This window comes from Coregonus lavaretus, assembly GCF_964263955.1.
Source record: "Coregonus lavaretus genome assembly, chromosome: 23".
Classification (NCBI taxonomy): domain Eukaryota; kingdom Metazoa; phylum Chordata; class Actinopteri; order Salmoniformes; family Salmonidae; genus Coregonus; species Coregonus lavaretus.
Window position 1 is genome coordinate 37,600,330 of NC_140010.1, and position 10,421 is coordinate 37,610,750.

A 10,421-nucleotide genomic window follows, 5' to 3' on the forward strand; every position below is an offset into this window, starting at 1 on the left:
GTTAACCCTTATTTCACTAGGTAAGTTGAGAGGAACACATTATCATTTAGCTTTTCATCATTTTAATAAAAAGCTAAGTTTTGATTGAGTAGACGTTCATGTCCGAGTTTGATTGAGCAGCAATGGAATTTAATAATGCACCGTTTTGTGAATAAAGCAAGGTTCCTGGTTTGTGTTTATGTCTGTTACCGCTCTCAATGGGATTTGTTAGCTAATATCTTAAAACCTGTGTGCAGCAATGGTGGCTTATTGATAATTGCCCACTTTCTGTAACTAGGGAGTTCAATGACAGTGCCTTCATACCTATCCTAATGCTAGTCATAAGAAAGTGATACGACTGCTCCGCTCAAGCCAACGGCCCAACATTACCAGCTTCCATTGCTAAGGACCTACATAATAATATATGCCATTTAGCAGACGCTTTTATCCAAAGCGACTTACAGTCATATCTTTTGTTTGTGTTTTTGTTTTGTTTTTTAAATCTACGTACATTTTAATAGCAATTCAGCTTGTTGCTGCCAGTTGTACAATGTTGTTGAAGAACAGTAAAAAAAAAAATATATATATATATATATATATATACACTATTCTTGCACTTTAAAACAAAGACTGGATGATGGACAGGTTTAGGCGCGGATACCTGATCTGGTCAGTTTGCACAATGCCCTCTTTGTGGCCCTCCAGTCGAGCAGCCAGACGCTCCTTGTCCAGACGCACTCGTTCCTCATCCTAGAGAATGATGTTATAGAAAGGTAAAATGCTCCGTTTTCTATGGCAAGACTTGAAAATGGCTGTCTAGCATTGATCAACTTGACAGAACTTGAATACTTTTTAAAAGAATAATGTGTAACTATTGTACAATCCAGGTGGGCAAAGCTCTTACAGATACTTACCCAGAAAGACTCACAGATGTAGTCGCTGCCAAAGGTGACCAACATGTACTGACTCAGGGGGTTGAATACTTATCTAATCAAGATATTTTGGTTTTTTATTTTTCCTAATTATTTTTATTTTTATGTTAGAATTTTTCTTCCACTTTGACATTACAGTATTTTGTGTGGATTGTTGACAAAAAAATGACATTTAAATCCCACTTTGTAACAACAAAATGTGGAAAAAGTCAAGGGGTGTGAATACTTTCTAAAGGCACTGTATCTGGCCTCTTGTTTAACAGGATTTCTATTGAGAATTCCTATTGAGCTGAGGAGTCAGAACAGTGCAGGTAAAATAAGAAATATAATTCACCTCTATCCTTGGTTTTTTGGCTTCAGATGACACCTCATCTGCTGCTCGTTTGACTGAGGATGCAAAAAAAAGAATAATTAGCCAACTATACAAAATTAAGCTAAACCTTTTCAGTTCTTATCTGATTTACATTCGTGCAACAAGCCAATGATGTACAAATGGCATATTAGGCCTCACAGCATGGACTGTGGATATATCCGTTGCAAGAGAACATATTTCCTAATATGCATGGATTAAAATCATCCAATCACTCAATGGAAGAGTATCCAAAATGCTTAAACTGTACCTTGTGTGGGCCTTTGCAAACCAATCTCTATGGGGGCACTTCTGTCGATACTTGTCGAAGTAGCTGTGAAGGGAAATCAAAGGGGAATACGCTTTATTATACAACGGGTGGGTATAATCCTGAATGCTGATTGGTTAAAACCGCATTCCAGCCGGTGTCTATTCCACAAATTGTCACCGGCTAAATCTATGACGTTAAAATTGCCATTTACTCTGTTCCATCTGACTGCACAATCCACGGTCTCATCAGCCCAGCCAGGCAACTTATAAACTTGATCTCCACTTATAAAAGCAAAGTCATTTCTTTTTTTAAACATTTTTAGTCATTTAGCAGACGCTCTTATCCAGAGGGACTTAGTTAGTGAATACATATTATTATTTTTATACTGGCCCCCCGTGGGAATCGAACCCACAACCCTGGCGTTGCAAACGCCATGCTCTATCAACTGAGCTACATCCCTGCCGGCCATTCCCTCCCCTACCTTGGATGACGCTGGGCCAATTGTGCGCCGCCCATGAGTCTCCCGGTCGCGGCCGGCTGCGGTTATGTTTATTGGTCATAGTATGGATATAGTTAGTATGCCAAAAGTTCCCGGATGCCGTACTACATTTGCCAAAATACGAAGTATACAACCAGTGGACACTATTTCTGTGCTTTTTGGGCTCATAATGCAATTCTTCCGAAATTGGCCGTGGCTTCACAACATTTTCAGATTTGAAGAAAATTGCGGAAAATATGCAGCTGAATTCCGACGAGAGCAGATACAAACTCATCGCTTTAACTAATTATGACAAATGTTAAGAAAATGTTGAGCAATGTAATAAAGTAATGACTTTTCAAATAAAGTTACGTTACACGTTATGTTGGCTGCCAATTTGTTTGCTATGTTAGCCTTACGAACCGCATAGCATATCATTACAGCAGTTGCTTGTATGTACCGGTATGTTCGCTAGCTACCTAATGTTGGTTGGCTACTAATACATCAAACTTGCCAGTATATTAACTATAGGCTAACTAACTACCCAACGTTTATTGACTTGATTATTCACGTCATTCTTAGCTTAGCGGTATAGTCATTGTGCGTTCTCAATGTACATTTTTAATGAAGTTGTAAGATGTCTAGCTAGTAATTTGCTATGCTAACAAGCTAGCAATACGTTGCATAGCAACAGCATCAACTTCCGGTAGACAGGCGAAGCGCTAGTACACTCAACTGAAAGGATACCATTTGTTTACAGTATACTAAAATTAACTACCGTATTTTCCGCACTATAAGGCGCACCGGATTATAAGGCGCACCTTCAATGAATGGCCTATTTTAGAACGGTTTTCATATATAGGGCGCACAGAATAGAAGATACTGCAGTCAAACGTTTGACTGGGGTTGCGTTATGTATCCACTAGATGGAGCTGTGCTAAAGGGAATGTCAACAAAACAGTCAGATAAAGTCAAACTTTATTAAGCGTTCTGACAACTCCGTTCACTCCAATGGTAACGTCGTTCAAACGTTAATGTGCATATTAACAATATCTCCCAGCCTTGCTCACTCTTCTCCCAAACGTGGAGGGGAACTTTTCCCTGATTTAGTAAACACGTAGTAAAATAAACAGTCTGATACCACTAAATCAAACGTTAGTGCATAACTCAACATTGTTCAGTTACGTATAACACGTAAAGCTCACTTTTTCAGTTCATTCCCCGTCCACGAATCCCTCGAATTCTTCTTCTTCAGTGTCCGAATTGAACAGTTGGGCGACTACGGCATCCAACCTGCCCGGCTCCCTCTCGTCATTATCCGAGTCAGTGTCGCTGCTGTTGCCTGGCAGTTCAGAGATTATTCCTGCCTTCGTGAAAGCTTGGACCACAGTTGAGACTGATATATCAGCCCAGGCATCCACGATCCATTGGCAGATGGTGGCGTAAGTCGCCCGGCGCTGTCTCCCTGTCTTGGTGAACGTGTGTTCGCCTTCTGTCATCCACTGCTCCCACGCAGCTCGCAGTCTAGCTTTGAACGCCCTGTTGACACCAATATCTAGCGGCTGGAGATCTTTAGTTAATCCACCCGGAATGACGGCAAGCTCCGAATTAGTTTGCTTCACTTGTTTTTGGACAGCATCGGAGATATGGGCGCGCATGAAGTCGTAGATCAATAGGGACGGAGCTGTGTGGAAAAAGCCACCCGGTCTCTTGACGTAAATTTCTCTCAGCCACTCACTCATCTTTTCCTCATCCATCCATCCCTTCGGGCTAGCTTTGATGACGACGCCGGCTGGAAAGTTCTTTTGGCAAGGTCTTCCTCTTGAAAATAACCATGGGTGGAAGTTTCTGGCCATTAGCCTGGCAGGCGAGAACTACAGTGAAGGATGACTTCTCATTCCCTGTGGTGCGTACAGACACCGTACTGGTCCCCGTTTTCTCCACAGTGCGGTTCACGGGAATATCAAAGGTGAGTGGAACCTCGTCCATGTTGGTGATGTGCTCTGGCCAGATCTTTTCAGTGATCTTCTTTTTGCAGTATGCGCGGAAAGTGACCAGCTTTTCTTGGTAATCTTTTGGCAGTTGCTGCGAGACGGTAGTTTGTGTGCGGATGGAGAGATTACATCTTTTCATAAAACGAAAGCACCAAGAAGGACCACCTCGAAATTCATCGATGATCATGTCCCGTGCTAGCGCTGTTGCCTTCATTCGAATAGTGACTGTAGAGACGCTTCTACCTGCTGCTCTCTGTTCAACAACCCACTGTTCGAGTTTGTCCTCTAACTGTGGCCATCTCGCTTTGTTCCCTCGGAAACTCTGTTTAGTCTTCTTTACTTGGCGCAGGTCATCTTCTTGCTTCCTCCACTTCCGTACCATTGATTCATTAATGTTGAATTCTCTCGCTGCTGCTCTATTCCCATATTCTACTGCGTGACCGACAGCCTTGAGCTTGAACTCTGCGTCGTAAGCGTGTCTCTTGAAAGGTGCCATTTTGGGGACTTTATACACACACAAGTGGTGTGGGACTGTGAGTAAGCACAGTACCGGTGTTTACTGACTACGGTAGCCGTAATGCTGCGGCTTTGTAGTTTACCAGTCGTACTGAAACATTTCATTATTATTAAATTGTTTTTATTGGTTTTTCATACTGAAACATTTTGACAGAGCGCCTTGAGCGCCGTGTACAACCAGTATGGATCAACCAATTAACCAATTGATCCATATATAAGGCGCTCCGGATTATAAGGCGCACTGTCGTTTTTTGAGAAAATTAAAGGCTTTTAAGTGTGCCTTATAGTGCGGAAAATACGGTAATAGTATGTAGTATACAGTGTGTTCTTATGGGTATTCGAACACAGCTATTTACTTCTAAAGAGAAAAGCACTCAAAGCCATGTTATACAATTTAGCCATCATTCAGAGCACTTGCAGTGTTTTACGCAGGCTGGTGGGAGGAGCTATAGGAGGACGGGCTCATTGTAATGGATGGAATGGTACAAAATAGGGATTTGACAAAAGGACCATGTTGCTTCACGTTTAAACTGACATTTATTTTTTCAGTTAAAACGATATGAAACAATCCTAAAATTCCATGTCAATTTACAACAGAATAATGGTCCTATTACATTTGACCGCTAGGGCCGGGCAATGAAGTTATATCTACCGCAACCTTTTACAGACGTAGAACACAGCTACAATAACATGTCAATTGGTAACTTTTCAGACAATTTAAAAAAGTGACAGTAGAATTCTGCTCCGGCATAACATTATTTTTTTCCCTCCCCAACAACAATAATCGTTGTGCTGCTGTGTTTTTTAAGGTATGGTAGCTAGATGTGTTTTATTCCTAATAAATGTCTTGGTAAGTCAAGATATTTAACTAACTTTTGTATAAAAATTATAATGCCCTTGAAGCCAGTGTTTGGAGGATATATTGGCACGGTTTGGCAGCCCTCGCCGAACAACACCTGTGCCAATATATCCTCCAAACACCGGCATTATCACTTAAGTACAATTATTTCAATGGAATCAACACAATTCATTTCCTAGTTAGGTTTCCATCTAATTGGAGACATTTTCATGCAAATATTTTAAAATCTGCATAAATAATTCTCAATTCATACTTACAACTTTCTCCATTGAGATACGATAGCAAGCCCTTTCGATCAGGTCTTCTGACAACTGGAATGTTCTCGGTCTAGGGTGATCATAAAACCATGTAAATCACGATGAAATACAACATTTACAAAGGTCACTACAAAGCTTCCAACAATGACAGCCAATAGGCCACTGGCAACACCAGGTTAGAAGACATGACATTCATTTCAGCATTAGGCAACACATATTCTAACTAAGAAGCTTTTGGAATGAGGACACAAGTTGACTTACTGCAGCCCTTCGCACGTAGGATGGATGAGGGAGATGCACATTGTTGAGCAGGAACAGGATCGAGTCCAGAGTATAGTACTCCTTCGGCTGACCCTCCTTCCCAGTTCTGAAAATGGAAAGTGAAAATCATCAGCTTTGACCAGCAGTTTTGTCCACAGTTGTTAAAGCAAAATCCATCTTGGCCCCCTCTTCTGGAACTAATCTGGAATTTAGGCACAATGTATGCATTAATAGCTCCGGCTTAGAGAAATAGTCTAAATCCTGTATTTTGTTAATGACATTACACACAAATTGTGACCAGGACAACCGTGTCACAGCTCTTCAATGACACTTCCAACTGGTCCAACTTGCTGGGTCCAGGTGCATGAGGTTGATTAAGGGTTTGTCCAACTATTACATTTATTATCGCTGAAAGACTGCTGGTTCTGCAAAAAAAAAAACAGGAAATACTGTAGCTAGCTAGCTTGCAAGCACCTATGGAGGCAAAGGTAGATAGTTAGCTAGCTAAACGAACTTTACTAGCTAACTTAGCTACCTGACTTCAATGTAAATGTCTACCTGGCAAGCTAGAAATGTCAAACATAGTGACATGTATGGTCACGTGCAGAAATCAATAATAGCTAGCTAACTGCAATATTGTAGCTACCTAGCAAGCTAATCTATCGTGGACAGATTCTCAATGACAAACGTATTAATTGCAGTTTTAATACCTAACTAACGTTAGCTGACTAAACCTGGCGTGTTTGCATTGCAAGCGAGACAGCTGGCTTACGACAACGTTTGCCTGGCATGGTTCTGTTAGCTAAGCAGCTAACCTTAGCTAGCTAAACGAACCACAACGGTATACATTTGAATAAGCAAGTTAGTTAGCTTGAAATTAGATGGTTAACGTGCTAGTTAACCCCCCTAACTAACAGTAAAAACTAGCTGCATGTGTGATCTTTCAGTGCAATTAGTCGCACCTTACAAACAGCGCAAGAAAAGTTTTGGCAACACAGCAGTGGCTAGCAGCTAACTAACGTTAGTCATTAGCTAGCTACAACAGGCCGATTGAATAGTTATTCATCAATTTATAAGCAAAATTAACATACCCCCAAATGACATAGTTAGTCTTGACATTTTTGGGCCAAGAGAATTCTCCAAAGATAACTTCGTCTCCTTTGGCGACGATTTCTTTTTTCTGGATGTTGTACTGGCGAAGAACACTCAACACGTCCGCCATCTTCACTTGTCTTCATGTAGTAGCTATGATTGCAAGGCCTCCAGTCACCTATCAACAGAATGCAATGTGGTCTCACAGAATGCCTGATCCCAATTTCCAGTTATATTTGTTCAATGTCAATTGATAAACCTAGCCTGAAAACAAACTGCATTACACATATTGACTGATCTCTCTATATACGCACATTCAAAAAGTATATTTCATTCATGCCCACTATGCCTCAAAGTTTGAGTTGCACTAAAATCTCTGCAGTACTAGTGTAAGTACCCCTCTAGCCATAAAATATTTGCTTTGCTTTCTCTGTAAAAAGTACAATTGACAGGAAATAGACATAGCAAAAGAGATGTACATGAAACACTACTATTAAAACCTCGTAAGGATCGGACCCGTTTTACCCCCAATTGTCGCCTAAAATTACATACCCAAATCTAACTGCCTGTAGCTCAGGACCTGAAGCAAGGATATGCATATTCTTGATACCATTTGAAAGGAAACACTTTGAAGTTTGTGGAAATGTGAAATTAATGTAGGAGAATAACACATTATATCTAGTAAAAAATAGTTTGTATAATTTTTTTAATCATCTTTGAAATGCAAGAGAAAGGCCACAATATAATATTGCAGTTTAGGCGCAATTTAGATTTTGGCCACTAGATGGCAGCGGTGTGTGCAAAGTTTCAGATTGATCCAGTGAAGCGTTGGAATACTGGACTATTTTGTATCAAGTCTGCCCAAATGTGCCAAATTGGTCAATTGATACATTTTCAAGTACATAACTATAGAGAACATACAACAATTATATGGTAATACAAAATTTAAGTTTACACACTCCCAGAAATGTCATACATGATGGATCATTAGCTTATACACTAACTTTCACACATCTAGATGGCCAGGCGGGGTGTGTGTGGAGCCAGAGACAGCAGGGGTTCAAACTGTAGAACCCAGTTCCTACATTTGAATATAAACATGGATTTTATCAAACAAAACTATGCTTCATTTTATCTCTGGGACCCTTAGGATGACAAATCAGAGCAAGATTACTGAATGTAAGTACATTATTTACTTTCAGAGGTGAATGTATCAAACCAGTTGCCGTGATATGTTTTTGTTGTTGTGCACTCTCCTCAAACAATAGCATGGTATTTTTTCACTGTAATAGCTACTGTAAATTGGACATTGGAATTTAAGCTTTCTGCCTATATAAGACATGTCTATGTCATGCTAATCACATTAGCGCACGTTAGCTCAACCGTCCCGTATACGGGACCCCGATCCCGTAGAGGTAAATGTTTGCATTGACACTATGACTCCTGTAAATGGCTACCCCATTCATAGATGCTAATTTAGCCGGGGGAAGTTTTGTAAGAGCCCCAATGACTCTCGTTCTGAATGTTAAAACTCATAGTTTTGGAAACATAAGAACTTATCAAATCAAATTTTATTTGCCACATGCACCAAATACAACAGGTGTAGATGTAACAGTGTTGCTCACGTCCCTCTCCTCGCCCCTACCTGGGCTTGAACCAGGGACCCTCTGCACACATCGACAACAGTCACCCTCGAAGCACCGTTACCCGTCACTCCACAAAAGCCGCGGCCCTTGCAGAGCAAGGGAAACAACTACTTCAAGGTCTCAGAGCGAGTGACGTCACCGATTGAAATGCTACTAGTGCGCACCGCTAACTAGCTAGCCATTTCACACCGGTTACATAGACATTACAGTGAAATGCTTACTTACAAGCCCTTAACCAACAATGCAGTTTTTTAAGAAAAGAAAAAAAGTGTTAAGTAAAAATAGATACAAAATATAATAAAGTCATTGTAAAAAGAAAAAAAGAAAAAAATGTGAAAAAATATACAAAAAAACAGCAAATAATTAAAGAGCAGCAGTAAAATAAAATAACAGTAGGGAGGCTATATACAGGGGGTACCAGTACAGAGTTCCATGTGCGGGGGCACCGGTTAGTCGAGGTAATTGAGGTAATATGTACATGTGGGTAGAGTTAAAGTGACTATGCATAAATAATAAACAGAGTAGCTGCAGCGTAAAGAGGGTGATGGGGTGGGGTGGGGTGAGGTTGGGGGGCAATGCAAATAGTCCAGGTAGCCATGATTAGCTGTTCAGCCTGAGGGGCTCCCGTGTTAAGGATCAGCGTGGCAGATGTGTTGTTACCTACCCTTACCACCTGGGGGCGGCCCGTCAGGAAGTTCAGGATCCAGTTGCAGAGGGAGGTGTTTAGTCCCAGGGTCCTTAGCTTAGTGATGAGTTTTGAGGGCACTACGGTGTTGAATGCTGAGCTGTAGTCAATGAATAGCATTCTCACATAGGTGTTCCTCTTGTCCAGGTGGGGAAGGACAGTGTGGAGTGCAATAGAGATTGCATCATCTGTGGATCTGTTGGGGCGGTATGCAAATTGGAGTGGGTCTAGGGTTTCTGGGATAATGGTGTTGATGTGAGCCATGACCAGCCTTTCAAAGCACTTCATGGCTACAAACGTGAGTGCTACGGGTCGGTAGTCATTTAGGCAGGTTACCTTAGTGTTCTTGGGCACAGGGACTATGGTGGTCTGCTTGAAACATGTTTGTATTACAGACTCAGTCAGGGACATGTTGAAAATGTCAGTGAAGACACTTGCCAGTTGGTCAGCGCATGCTCGGAGTACACGTCCTGGTAATCCGTCTGGCCCTGCGGCCTTGTGAATGTTGACCTGCTTAAAAGTCTTACTCACATCGGCTATGGAGAGCGTGATCACATAGTCATCCAAAACAGCTGATGCTCTCATGCATGCTTCAGTGTTGCTTGCCTCGAAGCGAGCATAGAAGTGAGCCCCGTGTAGCTCAGTTGGTAGAGCATGGCGCTTGCAATGCCAGGGTTGTGGGTTCGTTTCCCACGGGGGGGCAGTATGAAAAAAAAGATGTATGCACTCCAGAGTAAGTCGCTCTGGATAAGAGCGTCTGCTAGATGACTAAAATGTCAAATGTAGCTCGTCTGGTAGGCTTGTGTCACTGGGCAGCTCGCGTCTGTGCTTCCCTTTGTAGTCTGTAATAGTTTTCAAGCCCAAATGACTCTCGTTCTGAATGTTAAAACTCAGCTTGCGGTATGGTTTTGGAAACATAAGAACTTATCTTTCATATCAGCAAGAAATATTTTTTTAAATACAAAAGGTTAAATTACAACACAACTTTATAGGGTTAGGGTTCCCACATAGCCATATCACCATGTAAGCACTTGTTTATGGAAAACAGAGGTGGTCACCTGTGCTAATTAGCTATCTAGCATGTTTCGAGCACCTGTGTGTA

General features: G+C 41.4%; 1 protein-coding gene across 1 annotated transcript in view; it reads right to left on the reverse strand.

The window, feature by feature from the left end:
* LOC311150651 (parafibromin-like) overlaps positions 1-7,159 on the reverse strand; it is a 74,535-nt gene extending 67,376 nt beyond the window's left edge. The window contains exons 1-6 of the mRNA XM_084188147.1: positions 6,988-7,159; positions 5,897-6,002; positions 5,636-5,705; positions 1,532-1,594; positions 1,246-1,298; positions 641-729 (exon numbers count right to left, since the gene is read on the reverse strand). Of these exons, the coding sequence (XP_084044273.1) occupies positions 641-729; positions 1,246-1,298; positions 1,532-1,594; positions 5,636-5,705; positions 5,897-6,002; positions 6,988-7,118 (512 nt within the window). The 5' untranslated portion in view covers positions 7,119-7,159. The remainder of the gene's footprint in view (positions 1-640; positions 730-1,245; positions 1,299-1,531; positions 1,595-5,635; positions 5,706-5,896; positions 6,003-6,987) is intronic.
* Between the last annotated feature and the right edge of the window lie 3,262 nt (positions 7,160-10,421).